The 20,684-nt window shown below is 34.1% G+C and overlaps 1 protein-coding gene across 1 annotated transcript; it reads left to right on the forward strand.

The window, feature by feature from the left end:
• The first annotated feature begins 19,274 nt into the window (after positions 1–19,274).
• On the forward strand, positions 19,275–19,799 carry LOC123010131. The gene has a single exon (XM_044406834.1). The coding sequence runs from the start codon at positions 19,275–19,277 to the stop codon at positions 19,797–19,799; it is 525 nt and encodes a 174-aa protein (XP_044262769.1).
• Positions 19,800–20,684: the final 885 nt, after the last annotated feature.

Here is a 20,684-nt window from a genome sequence, read left to right on the forward strand (position 1 = left end):
AGCAAAATTAAACTTATTTTATCTAAATTTTATTAAGATTAGGGATTAGTGCATACAACCATCCAAGACGCAGCGGGAGAAATTATAAGATAATCCTGCTACCTGGAGACTTGTGTAAGAAAAACCCCCTAAATTTCCCAATCTAGCGTCACTACAGATCTTCCGCCTCGCAATTTATCGAATTACTATTAATTAAGTTATTATTATTTATATTATTATGAATTTCGTTAATATTGAGACATTTCCTAACAATATTACAAGTTTTTAAAAGGACTGCTTTTTGAATTTCAATAATTAGCTGTTCCATATAATTTGTATGGAGTTCTGGTTCCGCGTCGTTGATTTTTTTTGGTGTGTTCTAGTTGCTAAATTTAAATGAATATTTAGTTCAATGTACGATAAATCCTCTAGAACAAGGAAATCCGTGTAACATTGTGTTTCAGTGCATTTATTGCTGGTTATTTTCGGACTTGTTGTTTCAACCTACGTGTTTAATTTTTTTTTTAAGTTTTGAAGTGTTAAGGTATGTCTAAAACGTTGGATTTCTTTTGAATACCTATTAAATTAATTTGTTCTTAGAGTACAAACATAGTTTTAGTGCATAAGCAATCAATCAGCTCAAGAAAACGGATGAAGAAGGAAATTATTGACAAAATAATCAGTCTGTTGTTCAATAATTATTATTTGCCCAGGAATAGTACCAATTGATCATTAAAAATCAATTCCTACTTAATGTTTTTATTAATAAATATTACACATTTTTATTTATTTGACGACCCATTTCTACTGGGTAAAATTTCCTCATATAAATCAACATTTTCCAAACCGAAGACAACTTCATCCCAAATAGGATCAAGATCCCATGCTTCTGCAACTTCCACGTCTATGGGTAATTGCAGTTTTTGTTCAACTGCAATGACTTTTCTTGTAAAATACAATGAACTAAACAAATATTTCCATTGTTGTCGCAAATTATCCAGGGTGTAAGATTTTTTCTTTCAGCCGTTGTTAATTATTTTTAAGCAAACTTAAATAAAATTATGGAAGTAAAATATCTACATCCCCCCCCCACATAGTACTTATTTTAGATAAATATCTATCTCTACTTTCTTGATCCATTTGTTGGAAATATTCACTCATTATACTATCTTAAACATAAAATGTAATAAAATTATATTTTAAACAGTGACTGGTTAAATACTTGCCTGACGTTTAAACTTTGTTTTTCCAAAATTTACACACTAATAACAGTAATAACTAAACTACAAAGAAAAACTGCATAAATTATTATTTTGATAACTCAAGACCTTAAACTACCTTAAAATTAGTTAAATGTCAAAACAAAATGGTCTAATGCACTAAAACTATGTTTGTCATCAAAACACAACTTAATTTAACTTAAAACCTATTGTGAAAATTAACCACGTGGAACACAAAGTTTAAAAAGCACCAGCAATAAATGCACTGAAACACAATATTACAACGATTTTCTTAAACTACCTTAAAATTAGTTAAATGTCAAAACAAAATGGTCTAATGCACTAAAACTATGTTTGTCATCAAAACAAAACTTAATTTAACTTAAAAACTATTGTGAAAATTAACCACGTGGAACACAAAGTTTAAAAAGCACCAGCAATAAATGCACTGAAACACAATATTACAACGATTTTCTTGTTGTTCACACATTCAACTAAATGTCCAATAAATTTTAGCAACTAGAACACTCGAAGAACACCAAAAAACAAAACGCGGAACCAGAACTCCATACAAATTATATGGAACAGCTGGTTTTGTTGGTCCTGCAGAAGAGTTCCCCCACTCATAACCAGCAGAATTTAAAATATTGGAAAGCGGATTTATAGCTAGACAAAGCCACAAAGGACTAAGTGAATCACCTTGAAAAAATGCCCCTTTTGAATGGGATCTGTTTTTAAACTATTGTTTTCAAATGTTAAAATTAATGTGGTTTTCCAAAAATTCATAATATAATTTAAGAATGAAATTAAGTTTGGATGTATTTTGTATATTCTTAAAATTTCAGTTAACCAAGAGTGAGGAACAGAATTGTAAGCTTTTTTATAATCTATAAAAGCAGCATAGATATTTCTATTATGTTTTCTTGCTTGTTCCATTACCATAGTGTCTATAATAAGTTGTTCCTTACATCCAAATGATCCTTTAATACATTCTTTTTGTTCCTCAGTAATAATGTTTTCTAGACAGTGATTATAGATTAGTTCAGATATGCAAGATGTCATTATCTTATAAATTATTGAAAGACACGTAATGGGTGTATATTTAGATGGATTTTTGGTGTCTGAATCTTTTGGTTTTAAATAAGTGATCCCATGAGTTAAAAATTCTGGAAAATGTTGTGGATTTATAAATAAAATTATTAAAATGCCACAAAAGTAATGAATGTACACAAATAAACTTTTTAACCAAAAATTGTGAATTTTGTCAATTCCTGGAGATCTCCAATTATGTGATTTATTTATCATTTTTATTAAAATTTCATTTGTAATCTGAAGAGATGGCATGTCATTTTTTATTGAAACTTCTGTTTTATTAAGATTTAACGAAGATGATGGCATGTTAATATCTTTTTTTCAGACCAAATGTTTTTCCAAAATTGGGTTAAATTATCTTGATTGGCGAAACTTCACGATATTTTTGGTCTAATATGAAAAGAGATAAAGCATAGTGGGTAAAAACATGTTTAGCATGTCAAAGAGCTAAGATTAACAAACGCACTCAATCTCCAATTGGAACTTTCCAAGATCCTAACGCTGGGTTTTATCATATCCATATTGATATAGTAGGACCATTACCTCCTTCAGAGGGTTATAAGTATCTACTGACAATAATGGACAAATTTACCAGATGGCCCGAAGCAATTCCAATCAGGAATATCACTGCTGAAACATATGTCATGAAATTCGCCAACAATTGGATATCTCGCTTTGGTGTTCCAAGCAAAGTCACATCTGACAGAAGAACTCAGTTTACATCAGCTTTCTTCAAATATCTTCAAGAAACAATGACTCACATAAGTAAACATAACTCATATGAAAACCACAGCTTTTCATTCACCAGCACATGGTCTTGTAGAAAAGTTTCATCGCAGATTAAAGACAAGTCTCAAGTGTCACAACAGCGTATAGACTAAAGCATATCTACACATGTGGAACTTTCCGATGTGCACACACATTACACACGCCACAATCAAGATCTTGTCATACCAAAAGTAAGACTAAAGAAATCTGAAAATACAGGTATAAGCTTCTATAATTTACTTCCTATCGTGCCTTCGAAAAAAAAACCGTTTTTTTTTTTTGTGTAGGCGTTGCAAAACATTTATTTTTAGACGGCACTTTAGACACAAAAAAACGTGTTACAAGCAATCGTTGACAGTATTTCAGATATTAATAAAATAATGTCAGAATTGGGAAATTGTTTTTTTTATTTATTTTTAGTTGTTGAGGGTTTATTTGTTCTTTTGTTTATTATTAATAAGATTTGTTATTATTTATGGTAGGATTGGGTGATCCACAATTATTGAATAATTGTTCGAAAATTCTAGAAGCGATTACAATTGTCAGGTGATGTGTTTTTTGTGATATGACACATTTTCTTTGTGTTAAGGGACGTTATGTAAGTGCCGATAGCCGCTGCCGGTCGAATCGTGACTGCTTATTATTCACGAGACGCTTGAGCAAGTTGCCGCTATGATTTATTGATAATTTTCTGTAATTAGTTTGAGTAATAAACGTGCAGTGTTTTTGAGTTCCGTTGCTTAATTTATAATATTAGAAGTGGGATTCGTGTTCAAAGCCCTGTGAGACAATTGAAGACGAGATGGAAGGCGACGAAAATCCAACGGCAACGGTTGAAAATGCAAGTTTGGATGCTGGAGGGTGCCACAAAACCAACGGCTACAACGGCAACGGTTGAAAACTCAACTTTTGATGCTGGAAGTGTCACAAACCCAACGCAGACGATGCTGTGAGAGTTATCCAAGGTGTCGCAGTCGCGAAAAACAAGTGAGCAGATTGATTTACCAAATTTTCGGCCAGAAGTAAACGAGGCAAGCAAATGGGTGAGTCACCATAAAAATTTGAAGCGCGATTTGAGCTCCTAAAGGAATTTATCTTGAAACTGCGTCAAGTTTGCAAACCGATAATTTACGATCCTGTCTGCTTGCGGTTAGAAGGGTCGGCATCAACAGCAGGGGCTGGTTTATTGAAGCGTCATTTTCACTTTGTTCGACTGTACATCAGCAGAAGCGTCACAAAAAACGAACGTAACTTGGGGATCACAGAATTAGAGTGCTTGGGTTGTGTATGGTCGTTGACATACTTAAGACATTTAGTGTACGGGCGACATGTAAAAATCGTGACCGATCACAACGCGATTAAGTGTCTAAAAACTATTAAGGACCCAACAGGAAAGCTATCAAGATGGGCAATAAAACTGAGCGAATTTGATTACACGGTCGTTCACCGAGTGGCATGCTACATAGGGATGCTGATTGTCTGTCTAGGAATCTAATTCTGACTGGAAACACACAAGATGAGGAGGAAGCAGATGAAATTCGAACTTATCTTGCGACAAATGTGGAAATAAGAGAAAGTCAGCTCAAGAACGAGGAGTGGTGAGAAATTGAAAATGCATCGAGGATCTAGACGAATGCGAATTACCCATTGCGATAAGAAGAGCAAAAAATTTTACTTTGAAGGATGGAGTATTGTACAAGAAGAACGCTGCAACGACAGGATTGCAGTATTTACTGGTGATTCCAAAGTCCCTAATTGGAGAAATCTTGTACAACCATCATAGTGACCCGTTGAGCGGACATTTGGGAACACCTAAAACATTCCATAAAATCAAAGAGTGCAGAGAGATGTCGAAAAATTTGAGAAGATTTAAAAAACCGGCAGGTTTGCTACAGCCCATAGCAGGTCTAAGGTCTAAGGTATTAGTAGACCTCATGGGACCAATCGAATACGTCTCTCGTTACGCAATAACGGGCATTGAAGGACGGCACAGCGAAGGGCGTTGCAAAATTTATTTTCGAAAACGTAATAACGGTATTTGGAGCACCCCGTGTCTTTTTAAGTGACCGTGGGACGACGGTGTTTCGAAGTCAGATGGTCACAGAATTATTAAAGCTAATGGGAGTTGCGGAGGATTTATACACAACGGCATACCACCCACAAACAAACGGTCTGGTAGAAAAATACAATAAAACTTTGGCAGGGATGCTGGCAGTGTTTACTTCAACGGATCAGATGGATTGGGACTTGTACGTTAAGGGGTTAGGGACAGTCAGAATTTAAAAAAAATCGATTTTCTGTTTTTTGCATTTTCTCTAAGTATAATATCCTGAAAATATTCTCTGAAAATTTCAATACAATCCGACGAATAGTTTTCAAGTTATTCCACAATGAACGACGGGCTTTCTGACACTCGAGAGGAGGTAGCTGGCGGCAGCTGTAAATAACCGATTTCTGGGGATCTATTGTCATACATTCTTTTGTATTGAATATACACTAATACATACAATATACACTACAATATAAACTCTAAACAAACTAAAATATACACTCATACATACATACATTTACATTTTCAAATTTTAGGTTGTAATGTTTTGAAAGTTATTCGTTTGTCGGCAGGATGCCTGTAGTAGTTGCAGTAGTAGCAGTAAGTAGCAGTAGTAGTAGCAGTAGTAGTAACAGTATGCAGTCAATAGTTGAGCGTTAAAAAAAATATTTGGAGTATTTTATCATGGGACGTGATTCTGCAAAGGTTCAAGAGAACTTCGGAGATCTAAGAATTTTCGTAAATCGTATCCCGTTAGAAGAAAAAATGTTTTCAAACCGAAAACAGCGGAACGTAATGAAAGTATTAGCAGTACGTCATCTAAAAAATTGAAACGGAGCACTGAAGACGATGTACCCGAAGATAGTAGTACTGAATTTAGAATTATTAACTTTATAATGGTATTTAATGCTATTTCGAGTCTTGTTAAGTGTAAAAAGTGTAGTGGAAATGTTAAATTTGAAACAGCAAGCACACGTGGGATTTAAAATTGTAGTTTCGTGTGATAACTGTGTAAATGAATACATTCCTTCCTGTTCTTTCATTGGACATTCGTATGAAATAAATAGACGTTGTATATTAGTAATGAGAATACTAGGAATAGGAATACGAAAGTTTTGTGGTCTAATGGACATGCCGCCATTTTTAGATAAAAACACTTACACAATATTATTGAAGCAAATATTAGATTGTAGTAAAGCTGTCGCAGAACCTTTGTTGAAGAAAGCTGTGAACGAAGAAAAGCAAATAACGTCAACAAGTGAAGATAAAGATAGAAATGAGTTGACTGTTTCTGGGGATGGAACTTCATTTGAGGTTTCTTCTATAATTGGTTATTTTACTGGTACAATTGTGGATTTAAATATTAAAAGTGCTTATTGTAAACAATGTGAATATTGGAAGAACAAAATAAATACAGCCGAATACGAGGAGTGGCATGAAACGCACGAAAAAGAGTGTACCGCTAATCATGAAGGGTCATCTGGGAAGATGGAAGTAGATTCAATGGTCGAATTGTTTCAGTCTGAAACTAAATATGGCGTTAAATATGTAAACTATATTGGAGATTCAAAAACTTATTCAGGGATTGTAAAAGCAGATCTTTATGTTAATACATCCGTAAATAAGGAGTGTATAGGACATGTTCAGAAACGAATGGGGACTCGATTACGAACATTAAAAAATAAAAATAAAGGTCTTGGCGGTAGAGGTAAACTTACAGGAATAATAATTGACAAATTAAGTGTCTATTATGGTTTATCAATACGTCGGCACTGTGATTCTGTCGAAATCTGCAATCATGGCGACATTTTATCACTACGGCTCAACCGATAACAATTCAAATCACAGTATGTGTCCAAAAGGCAAAGATTCCTGGTGCTCTTACCAGCGCGCTGAAGCACGTGGAGAACTTGATACTTATGACACATTTTCTTTGTGTTAGGAGACGTTATGTAAGTGCCGATAGCCGCTGAAAACTTTAAGGGACTCTTCTCTAGATATTGCTATGTTAATAAAGCAATTACCAATGAAGACTTTACTAAACTTGATTTACGTCGAAACGTAGAACTTTATTATTATGATTTTGACAGTAACATGTCTTCGGTTCTTAATGCTCCATACCGGGGTGTTAAAAGTATTTCGGTTTTAAATACTTTGGAAAGCTTTCATGTATGCAACCCAGGTCTTCCTCCTTGTTCAAGAAATTCAAGAAATTGCGTAAGTTTGGAAAGCTATACTGTGCTTAAAAAACATCACTATACTTCTGCTTGCATTCGAAATATCTATTCAGCAAGTGGCCAATTTAAAGTACTTAATAGAAGAATGCGTGGAAGCCCGAATAAAATTGGAAGACAAACTTAGACTGAAGCACTATTATCTTCTACATAATAAATTATCACCTGATGTAATTGCTTTACCCCCAAAACTTTTTTCGACAAAAATTAAAGCTTTTCTTTTGCAAAAAGCTTTTTACAGCCTGGATGAGTTCATGCTCTGTGAATGTTTGTTATAGTTTTGTAATTATTAATGAAGCGACCGAGCGGATCAGAAGAGAGAAAAATGCTGTTATTAGAGGACTTCCGGAAGCAGACAATAATGCTGAAGACAGAGAAGCCGACTACACTGCGGTGAAAAACTTGCTTGCGCCGTTATTACCAAGCAATGATGCTTCGGTAATTGTGTCCACTACACGTATTGGCAAACCTAATCCTGCAAGGGTGCCCCGCTTAATCAAAAGAAAACAGCAACCAGTGTTCCAGGTTCCATGGTTTATGAAAACAATCTGCTAAATAATCAACAAGATATTGTCAATGCGTTTGCACATCATTTCGAAAGTGTATTCAGGACTGATCAAGCCCATGATGTCTGTGATAACCAGTGCTGTGATAATAAAAATACCTGTGAATTTTGTGATAAAAAAACTGTGCATCTCTAAGTGATAAAAATATCTGTGATAACTTCCAAGCTCTCCACTCTTTCACTCTCGATGCCTGTGATATCATGAAAGCTGTGAAAAAAATTAAGTCTAACTGCGTTTGTGGACCTGACAATAAACCTGCATTTCTTGTTGCTGATTGTATCCGTTGTTTTTTAATTCCACTATGTCATTTAGTTAATTTATTGCTATCTACGTCTGTTTATCCATCAATGTGGAAAATGTGTCGAATTATTCCTGTATTTAAATCCGGCGATAAATCTAACATACAAAATTATAGACCCATTGCGCTATTATGTAACTTTGCGAAATTATTTGAAAGCATTATTTCGGAAGTTATTTATTCACATGTAAGTAGTAGAATAGTGCCACAACAGCATGGTTTTGTAAAAGGACGGTCAACAGCCACAAATTTGGTTGAGTTTACTCATTTCATTTCAGATGCTTTAGACAAAGTCTTCAAGTTGATGTCATTTATACAGACTTGTCTAAAGCCTCTGATCGTGTTGACCATTGTATCTTATTAAATAAACTAAAGTCGTTCGGAATACTCAATAAATTATTGTTGCTAATAAAATCTTTGTTAATTGGTAGGGTGCAATTTGTTGAGTACTGTGGATTTAAGTCTCACGTGTATGATGCCTCTAGTGGAGTCACCCAGGGCTCCAACTTAGGGCCGTTGCTCTTTCTAATTTTTTATAATGATGTAGTTAATGATATTGGCTGCAGGGCATTTATATATGCTGATGATTTAAAAATTGCACACATTATAAGATCTTATGAAAACTGTCTTGAATTGCAAAATAGCATTGATACATTAAATTCATGGTGTCAATATAATCAACTAGAACTAAATATTAAAAAATGTAAAAAAATTACCTTTGCAAGAAAATATAATTTAGTAAATTTTTATTATAATATAAATGGAGTTGTGCTTGAAAGTTGCGATCAAATTACAGATTTAGGCGTAGTTATGGATAGTTGTTTGACCTTTACCCCCCATATTATTTAGGTGACAGGTGCTGCTTTAAAAACCTTAGGCTTCATATGTAGAAATACAATAGTACATTATACACCAAGGTGGCGAAGACTATTATTATTGACCGAGCACCAAGATTATTACACAAGGGGCATCGCCCCGAGCGGAATAAGGTGCGAGGCCTATAAATGTCTTCGCCACCGTGCTGTATATACTATTTTTTCCACTACTAGCGAAATTTAAGGCAAAAGATAAAAAAAAAAAATTTCTTGTAAAAATCAAGTAGCACAAGAATGCAAATTCGCCTTTCCACTAACAAAACAAAAAATCAAGTAGTCTGATGCAAATTGACATTTCCACTAATAAGACTTATTTTCATACGTTTGTAATTGTCGTGTTTGAGTGTTTTTTTTAATATGGTTAATATGTTTAAATTAATTATACACTGCCTGAAATGCGGGAAGCTGCAGAGCAGTTAAACGACGAACTACTTCACTGGTCATAGCTTTCGAAGAACTTCTGCCACTACTTTAGCGGCTAGTGGCGGTAACACACTACAACTAAAACAACATGGGGGTTGGAAATCTGCAACGGTAGCAGAAGGTTACATTGAGGAGTCACTAGTACTCAAAAGGTCAATCGAAGATATGCTCCAAGGGCCTTCTACATCTTCAACTTTTGTGGCTTTAACAGTCGAGTCACAGCGTTCACCTTCATCGGCTGCATTTCCATCAACCTCATCTTCAGCTAATAACATCAATGAAACCAGTACTCTACATAATACGGTTATCAATTTACCAACAACAGCTCTAACACATCGGGTGCAACAATCACTATGATTTGCCACAAATGCACAATTAATTCTAACTTTCGGAAACAATAATTTATGTTCATTGTATTAATACTTGTTTAAATAAAGTTCTGTTGTTTCGATAGTCTTCTACCATAACCAAGCTCTGGCTCCTCGCATTCCGCCATGTTGTAGTTACGGGATGTCATCACTCATCTGTCATTTATTGGTTGAGCGCGAATTTTAAACTAATGGCATTTTTATTCAAATAATTTTATCGTGTTAGGTAATTTCAAGCAACAAATACGTTAAAGACAATCTCCTGGGTATACAAAATTACGCTGCACAAGTTTTTGTTAAACAACTATCCCTGGATTCTCAAAACATTTGAATTTGTTCATTATTAACCTAGGTTAATAATTGAAAAAAATATTAAGCACTAATAGAGAAATTCAACTTCTCAGTTGGCTAGGAGACGCAATAATTGTCAACTTCACAGCTAGTAGTGGAAAAAAGAATTTACTAGTGTATTCGATTTGAAAGTGAAAAGAAAAAAGTTTCAATTTTAAATAAAAGCTAAACAAATTATTCGGAAGTGCGTCTGAGAATTTGAGATTACTACAGATTTTTCCAATTGCAGTTTACAATACAATAGACATGTCAAATCCAGTTTGGAAAATGGGATTGCTTCTAAGGCAAATTGGTAATCTTATAATGTGCTTTAATATATCTATAGGCGAAGTAGCTTATTTACGTGCTACAGTCAAACCTGTTTAAGGCGGAAACCTCAATAAGGAAACCTGTCTGTAACGGAATTTTGTCATAGTACCGATTTAATAGTTATTTATTCGACGAGTGTGAGTGTAAATCGGACTCTTTATTTGACGGAGTGGATTTTTAAACCACGAGTGTAACGAGTGGTTTACCATCCACGAGGTGGAATAAAGGGTCCGATTTACACTCAAACGAGTGGAATACAACATTTTATTCTTCGAATTAGAGTCAACAAGGCTTAAACTTGCTTTAAATCTGTTAAAAATAATTTGACGTTTTGTATTAAGAAATGCCAAACAGTCGTCAAAACTTTCTTACACGGGAGAAAAACCGTAAATTTTGACAGTGTCGAAGAATAAAATAGATTAAACACATACAATTTAATTCGTATAGGACGGAAACTTAATAACGCAAAAACGGAAAGCAGTTTTGGTCCCTCAGAGGCCAGAGAACTTGTATAAAACGGAAGCGATATCAACGTAGTAGTATCATGTGATGTCTTATGTTTCGCCTGATTGGTTATTCTGTATCTCTTCAGCGAATTCTATTTTTATCTAGTCAAAACAAGACGTATGTAATTGTATTAACACAGCTTTTCCATGTAGGTAACATTGTGTTGTGTGTTATCTGTAGTTAGTGTGAAAGTTCCAATTGGGTTAAAATTGCGGAAACGTATCAAAAGAATGGAAAAGAAAATAAACACTTTCACATTGAAATCAACAATTGATCTCATAAATGATAAAGAACAGCATCATTTGTTAAAAAACTTTGCATCAAATTTAAGTGTAAGAAAATGTGTGTATCAAATTTTGAAAAATTAAGACAAACTAAAAGAGGAATGGCTGACGGGGAAGCGTCATCAAAAATCTAAACGTAAATTATGAAAAACCGGCAACAAGAAAATCAACATAATTGTGTACGAGTGGTTTTTAAATGCAAGATTTGCCAATATCAGGCCCTATTTTAAAAGAAAAGGCCAAAATGATTGCTCAACGACTAAAAATAGATTCATTTAAAGCTTCTAATGGATGGCTAGAAAGTTTTAGGACTAGACATAAAATCAGAGTCAAGCAAACTTGTGGAGAAGCTAAAGATGTGGACTTGACAATCGTCGAAAACTGGAAGCAAAAATTGGTAGAAATAATTTAAGATTATGAAACAAAGAACATAGCTAATGCTGTTGAAACCAGCTTATTTTTTCGTGCCCTTCCAAGTGAAACCATGACTTTGAAAAAGAACAAATGTATCAGTGGAAAACAACAACCCAAAGAAAGGCTCAGTTCTTGTATGTGGTTTTTCTAATGGATCAATGGAAAAATCATTAGTCATTGAAAAAGCCTGAAACCTCGCTGTTACAAAAATTTGAACATACACGAACTTCCAGTTGTTTGGCGTGCGAACAAGAAAGCCTAGATGACTAATAGATAAATGGCTTCAATCTTTAAATAGAAAAATAAAAAAGTCAAAATAGACATATCCTTCTATTTTTAGAAAATGCGGGATGCATTCATCTATCAAACATTAAGTTATGTTTTTTCCACCAAATACCACCAGTTTAACACAACCAAGCCCAAGAAATAATTCAAAATTTGAATGTGTAGTACAGAAAACATGGCTTGCAGTCAATTTGTGGTAATATGGAAAACTGCATTTCCGTGACAGAGTTATCAACCAAAATTTTGGTTTTAGACGCTGTGCGTTAGATATCTGATACAAAAAGATATAACCACCAACTGTGTGCAGAATTGTTTTAAAAAGAGGGGTTTTCTTTTCGAAAATGAGCAAACGGTAGCACCTGAAGAACCAAATTTACTACCTGAAATAACAGCCCTCCAAACTTTAATGGATGAAATGAATAAAAATCATGTAACACTACAAAAGTACATTAATATAGATGAAGTGCTTGTAGTAACTGATGATGTATCTGCTGATGAACTTTTGAATGCTAATATTCAGGAGTAAATAATAAAAACAGAAGACGACGAACAAGAAGATAAAGCAACAGGAGTAAGTGATAATTTGTGAAAATGTTTGTTATACTACTTCAAATGTACATATATTTTAGGAATGGAAATTGAAGGTAACGGGAAGATAACTTGTTTCGCTGATGCTTTCAAAGCAAAGCAGCTACAACCTTAGAGTATTATGCTACACAAATAAAAAACATCCCTATATTAAAAACAATTTTGAATTGATGGAAAAGAACGCACCATAACTTTATATAATTCACTATGCCGACCTTATTATGCGAAATTATATAATTATGAACTAGTCGATAGCCTATATGAAAATATTTGTTTTGTCGGTAAAAAGGGTGCACTTGTTAAAAATACTGACATTGGGGTATTTGTCTTAACAGATCAAATCAAGGATAGTGATGCCTACAACATGTATTCTATAATTTTCTTTAATTTGTTATGAACCGCTTCTGCAGTTTTGAAACAAAACGGAACAATGTATTTTTATTTTACATCTCCGCCCCTAAGCCTATTCTGATAAAAACACAATTCGAATTTCTATATAAGCATTTTCAACATTTTTAAGGTTATGAAGCTCAGATCTCATCAGCTCTTAAGTCAAGTGCATGTCAAGTTCTAATACAAACAAATACCATATTCCAATGTGTTTCGACCAATGAGAAGCCTCGGCGTGTGTGGTGGGGGTAAAAATGGCGACCTTTTGTGTTAATTTTCGTTGGTGGGGAGCCAATCAGCGCAAGCGCGAGAATTTGTAAGGCTCGTTTAGCCACACCTCTCGACCAATGTTATTAGGCCAATTTTGTTAGGCACGATGTGGGCGTGCAAGTCCCCACCTGTCGACCAATGAGATTTCTCTAAAATTTTGTTAGGCACGCTAGAGGAAGGGGGAGGGGGAGCGGCATGTTACAATATGGCTGCCGACCAATGAGATTGTTCGAAATTTTGTTAGACGCACGCAGCACTGCACTGTGATCGTGGCGGGAAGATAGAAAATTGAAAAAATGTTGTTAATTTAAAATTAAATTGCTAAGCGAGCGGTCATTATTGCAACCGCAATAAAATTAAAAGAAAAAAATAAAAGATTAAAACCATTATTTTTTCATTTTTTTACAATGTTTTGTACAGTTCCAAGACGAAAATCTTCGTCATCTCAATTCTCCCCGCAACTCACAACTTGTGCCACCACAAGCACAATTGAAACAAAAAATATATGACATACCACTTTCATCCATGTTGCTGGAGTTTGTTTCGAAGTAGAAAAGTTGGTTATACCAACAACATACTTAGAAATAAGGAAAACAACTATATTCGACTAAAGCAATTCTTGCTATATTTATTTAAAAGTTATTTATTTATTTTATTTATTTAAAATATGGCTCAAATCGCTTACGCAGCATGACACTTTGGTGGTGGAGGGTGCTGGACAATTGCAAAAAAAAATATTGTTAGTTTAAAATCTAATTCTTAAGCGAGCAGTCGACTTTTTTTGTATTAAAAATGCGTTATTTTCGTTTCACTGTTTCTGGTAAAAGTGTTTTTATGGAAACTGTTTACAACAACCAGTTGGGCAATCTTGATTTCGATGGACAATTTATAATATTTATTTATAAATATAATTATTGTGAAGAGTGCTACGAAATTGAAACATTAACTCGTCTATCCTATAATCCTTCTTGTATTAATCAAGAGAATGAAGAGTGCGAAACCCCAATACGACTAAAAACCAGTTTCAAGATTGATACAGTTTGTGATGAGACTGAATTAGTTTTTTTAATAGAAAATTTTGGTAAACCATGTGAAAAGTGTGGAAAGATTTATTTTAATGTCGTACAGTTTAATCCTGATTATTCAGATTGATTTATTAGAACTTCTATGTAATCTTGATTTGAATAAATAATTTATTATTAACCAATCAAAATACAACTATCATAGATTTCAAAAATTCAATTCAATACATTGTGGTCATTTATGTTTACAATATTTATTTGAAAAATGTCTATAWATAAACTATATTTTAATGTTTAGACTTAGTTTCATTCCACCCTTTGCCATGTCAATAATTCTAAATTATTCTGGTAATAGTTCTGTTTTAAAAGCAGACTATTTCCACCCATTGAGTTATCTTCACCAACACCGTTTCGTGAACTAAGTGCAGATGTGAAAAAACAAGTGAAATATATAGAATTGAATCATCATCTGTTACGTTACAACAGTGGAAATATCGATTATGAAAATATCTGTAACATATTAGAAGAACATGTTATTGATGAGATTGTTGATATCATTTATGTAAAAGGCCACATTAAAGAGATTTTTTTAAGAGAATTTTTCGATTCGAAAGACTACTATCCTAGAATCATCAATTTGGAAAAAACAAACTTTTGTCCACAGTTGCAATTGTATTTGTAGTCTAATGTACAATTTATTTATAAATATGTAATTCAGAATTTACCGAAATAAATGTTTTACAGTTGATATTTTATCTCATTTCCTTTTCTTACTTCAAACAACCAATCTGTCTATGCTTGAGGACATTATAACATTGATTTAATGAAAATGTAATAGGTATAAAATAAAAAAGAATTAAAAAATATTATAGGTATATTTGTTTTATTTAATTTCTTCATGGATTTCCTACACTTCTACACTACATTCTAACTTAACTATTTTTTATACTAGTTTTCTGGTGTCGCCACTTAATGGATTATATTCAATTATTCTGTCATGTAATAGTAGAAAGAATGCTGAAGTATTATTAGTGATACCACCGGCGCTGGTTTCGAATTCGATCATAACATCCACAGGTCCATTTTTAATTACTTCGTTTTGATGCGAGCAATCAATAACCGCAATAGGAGCAACAGATTTGAATTTATTTACATCAAGTAGCGGAGATGATTTGAAACCATAATATGATTCTTGAAATCTTGCATACATTTCGTATACGAGTGCAAAACGATCTTCCTCAAATGATGAATAGAATTTTTCAGATGGATAGGTTTCAGAATTTAAGTGTACTTGTACACTAGTAAGATTACAATGATTAAATTGACTTGCATCTTGGTCTGTCTTGTCTGTTTTGTTTGTCTGTAAAGCAAAAATTACAAATCTTAGCTTCTCTAGTTGATTGGAGTCAGTAAATTGTACCTACCTGAGAGGTACAATGCTTTCACCGATCGCCAATTGCAAGATTTTAATGGGGCAAATTATTTCTTGGTTAACAAGGGTTTAGAAGGTAAATCCTATAAACTAATTTTGAAATCATCGGCGGACATCGAAGTTCCGAAATCAACCGATTTAATTGAAGTCGCTTCCGAAATAGAAATTGGCACCTCGACCTCCACTCAGAACACCGAGGAGTCCGACTTGGAGGAAGAAGACGCCACCACGTATTACACCCAAAAAAATACCAATACACTGTAAGAATTCCAAAATTTTCAAATACAAACACAGTCAATTTTTTTTTAAATATTTTATTTATTAGTAACACATACATTATTTTTATTAAAATTAAACATTCTTAAATACAATTTAATTATTTTTTTAATTTTGTCCTCAGATAAAGCAATAAGCGAACAGACACAAGTATCCGGACCATCTTCAACTTCTTCATCATCTTTCGACCATGGATATCCAACGTAATGTAAGCCAAAAGATGTCAATTTTTCCTTTCTACAGTCAACCTGTTGCAACATCTGTTGAAATCGAACGAATTCATCACAGTGAGCAAGATTACATCTCCATAGAGATGCAAAAATTCGTTCACATGCATCTTTCAAGAATGCTTAAAACAAACTGATGTAGACACTTTAAAAAAATTGTTTATTGGTCCGAATACATATAGGTGTGGTATACAGTGTAAATAAATCTTAATTAATTAATACTATGTATTACATAAAAAAATAAAAAAAATAAAAAAAAACAAAAAAAAACACTCTCATTGGTTCTATCCCACCTGTATCACTTCCTGCAAAACATGATCACAGTGCTGCGTGCGTCTAACAAAATTTCGAGCAATCTCATTGGTCGGCAGCCATATTGTAACATGCAGCTCCCCCTCCCCCTTCCTCTAGCGTGCCTAACAAAATTTTCGAGAAATCTCATTGGTCGACAGGTGGGGACTTGCACGCCCACATCGTGCCTAACAAAATTTAAAGCATTCTCATTGGTCGAGAGGTGTGGCTAAACGAGCCTTACAAATTCTCGCGCTTGCGCAGAGCAAAAAACAACGCTGAAACGTCGCCATTTTTACCCCCACCACACACGCCGAGGCTTCTCATTGGTCGAAACACATTTGAAGCCCCGCCCATATCCGGCCTCCGTCATACCCCCACCACAATTTGGCTCCGCCCCGTGCCTAATTTTGTGGTCCAGAACATACATGGCTATACTACTCTCTTTCCCCAAATGTAAATAAAATTTGTCGTTTGTTTTTGATTTTGTGTTAAAATTAAATATCCTTACAGGGCTATTAATTTTTCATTAATTTGGTTATAATAATGTATTCCTTTAGGGGAACGACGGGTAATCACGAACAGCGGGCAATACCGAACACCCATTTTCAACTGATACTGGCCTTTTTTGGCTGCCAACAACATTCTAGAATAAAAGTAAACTGCACGACAAGTGTCGCAATTTAACCATTATGAACTTAGCCCCTGTTTTGTAAAAGTTATGACGACATTTTAATTTTTACGTATTGTCTTATTATTTACGATTGCATTATTTTAAGGTAAGCAAACAATACAAGATAACATTTTGCAAAAAGTTCGAAACTGTTATAATTGTTTAATAATTGTCTATGGTTTTACATGGCAACACTGAAATCTTTGTCTTTGTTTATTGCTTATAATCTAAAACAATTTCGATAAACGGATGGGGTAATACCGAACACGGTGTTTAGATTTACCCGACATGTATTTTAATTGACATATTTTAGAAAGTCTTTCATAATATTTGGTTAAAGATGCTTCGCAAACGTCAAAGGACGACGGGAAAATGATCGTGGTCAGAGGAGAACATGAAAAAAAATGAAATTTGGTTTCGTTGTATTCTTGTGGAGATTGGGTGCACAAGTTCTGCACTGTAGTGGAAAACCAGCAGACTATATTTGTGATTTGTGCACATAATATTCATATCTATTTTGTCACTGTTATAATTAATTATTTGGCTTTTAAATCTTCTTCGCGCTGGATGACCCATCAGCTGTCCGATATTACCCGCAACCTTCGGGTAATGCCGAATTTACTATATATTGTTTTGTTAATTTTTTACTGTTGTTTAAACTAACCTTAATTGATTCTTTTATTGTAGTTTAATTCCTTAGGCTTTTTTTTCTGATCTACGTTGAATACTTTAGCTCTAATGGCAGTAGGTTCAGAGTAATTAATTTTTTTCCTGAGGTGTTCGCAATTAGCCGTCGTTCCCCTGTATACAAAATCTTTTGAAGAATTATATAAAATTGTTGGAATCAATAATTATCAAAATGTTACCTTTTTTTTATTTAGAAAATGAAGTAATATCAACGTTCAATTTAAACAGTAGCACCTAATTCTAAAAATATCAATTTACCCATTCATAAGCAAAGCAAAAGTTAGAAGAACCAATAAGTTATTACTTTTTTCCAAGTCACAATTTTGTTGTGTAAAAGAAAAAAATTATAACCAGGGTCCTATTTTTGTAATTATGCATGTTATCAAGTATAAGATGCTTCGAATATTATTGTTCTACGTTTTATAAACTGTAATAAGAAGTAAACGTAGTAGTAGTTGCAATTTAGAAAAAATGTTTCCAACTTGACAGCAAATTCGATCCTCAACAAGTTTTCATCATTACAACGTTTAAAAAGAGTCATAACTTATTGTCTCAGATTTATTTCGAATATGAAGAAAGCGGAAAAACGAACAGGTTCATTGACTAAAGAAGAAGATAAGGCACTCTGGCAAATTTTGTTTCTCGTCCAACAAGAAGAACTTAAACAGGATTTTTGTGATTTAAAATCTAAAAAGAGCGTGTCCAAGAAAAGAAAACTTTATAAATTGCAACCATTTATCGATGAATCAAACTTTATTACGGTGGGCGGTAGATTGTCCAATTCCAATGTTACAATAGATCAAAATCAGAACACGAACGACTTTATCATTGCGGACATGAACAACTTTTAGCGACAATCAGACTGAAGTACTGGCCATTGACCGGAAGAAATGAAGCTAAGCGAATATTACACAACTGTGTAAAATGCTTCAGACAGAAACCAACCCCAGCCAAGTATCTTATGGGGAATTTACCAAAATCTAGAATTTGTGCATCATTAAGACCCTTCGAAGTTTGTGGAATTGATTATGCGGGACCCATACAGATAAAAGAAAGCAAGAGAAGAGGAAGAGTCCATACAAGCAAAAGCTATGTTGCCGTTTTTGTTGTCATTCCACAAAGGCAGTCCATTTGGAACTTGTTACAGAATTATCCATTGAAGCGTTTATTGCTTTGCATCGATTTACAGCTAGAAGAGGTATTCCTCATCAGATCACCTCGGACAATGGTACTAATTTTATAGGAACAAACAATCAACTTCAAGATTTGTACAAGTTTCTTTCCCAAGCTAATGAAGAATTGACGTTAAATTTAGAAAAACAGAACATAAAATGGAGTTTCATCCCACCAAAATCGCCTCATCAAGGAGGACTTTGGGAAGCTGCAGTAAAAAGTATGAAGAGACATTTAGAGCGAACAATTCAAGGACAGATCTTAACTTTTGAGGAGTATTACACTGTGCTAACAGGTATAGAAGCATGTCTCAATTCACGACCCTTAACACCTCTCTCTTCCTCACCAACTGATTTGATACCATTGACCCCATCACATTGTTTAATCGGAGACATTTTAATACAACCCTGTGAACCCGATCTCACAAATTCTCCCAAAACATTAAAATCTCGCTGGTTAAATATTCAAAGAATTCGGCAACATTTCTGGAAGAGATGGCATAGGGACTACTTGAATCAACAACAGACTCGGTCAAAATGGAATGAAAATTATCGCAATATAAAGGTTGGAACTATGGTTCTTATGATTGAAGACAATCAACCTCCTCTACAGTGGCCAGTTGGACGCATCGTTGAAAATTACGCTGGTCAAGATAGTGTAGTGCGGGTGATTTTAGTGAAAACCGTGAATGGCCTGTATAAAAGATCAGTGAAGAAAGTGTGCGTTTTACCCAATATGGACAATTGAAAATTTGTTATTCAGTAGTACTGGAGACAGTATTTTATTCACTTGTTATTTATTTGCACTTGTTTACTTACTTGTACATGTTTAGAGAATTTGTTTAATTTTGAAGCCCTTTAGACTTCAAGGTGGGCGGAAAATGTTTGATTTTGAATTACGCCCGATGTCGTTTGAAGTCAGAGATTGTGATTGTGGTCACAAAACGCAATGTCGTCATGGCAAGAAAATTGTTTATTAGTAGTAAAAAATAATACAGTCCGCCAAATTGCGTATAGCACGACATGTTATACCTATACATCAGGATCAAGTGGAATTTGAAATTCATGGTTTCTCAGATGCGTCAAATAAGGCTTACGGTGCTTGTATCTATTTGCGTAGTTTGAACAAAGAAGGTCACATAAGTTGTCGCTGAGAAGAAAAACAGTGTGTTTTATTTCAATTCATAACACATTTTGTTAAAAAAACTTGAAATTTTCGGTTTTTCAAATCACCTTATGTCACTAATGTGGTCTTACCTTACAAACCGTAAACTTCATGTCACCTTTAATGGTTTTCGATCAACCTCTCCCACGTCAGGTGTTCCTCAAGGATCGAATCTTGGTCCACTTCTATTTTTATTATTATTATTTTTATTATAGTGTGCCATGTATTGACGGATGTCGGTAACCGAATTTCTCTGATTTTTGGTCCGTTATGGGTAGTTTTTCGCCACCCAGAAATCACCGACACTTGGACGACCGATCCAGATCTTCAAGATCCTCTCGGTCATCGTTTAGTTTTGTTAATTTGCGAAGTTCTGCTGAAGTTTTGAAAATTCAACAAAATTTGACAGTTTGTCAATTAAATATTGAAGGAATTTCTAAAGATAAGTGCGATTTCTTGTCGAAAATG

Source organism: Tribolium madens, unplaced genomic scaffold (assembly GCF_015345945.1).
Source record: "Tribolium madens isolate multiple individuals breed KSU strain unplaced genomic scaffold, Tmad_KSU_1.1 Scaffold_7;HRSCAF=85;Tcas5.2_LG10, whole genome shotgun sequence".
NCBI lineage: Eukaryota > Metazoa > Arthropoda > Insecta > Coleoptera > Tenebrionidae > Tribolium > Tribolium madens.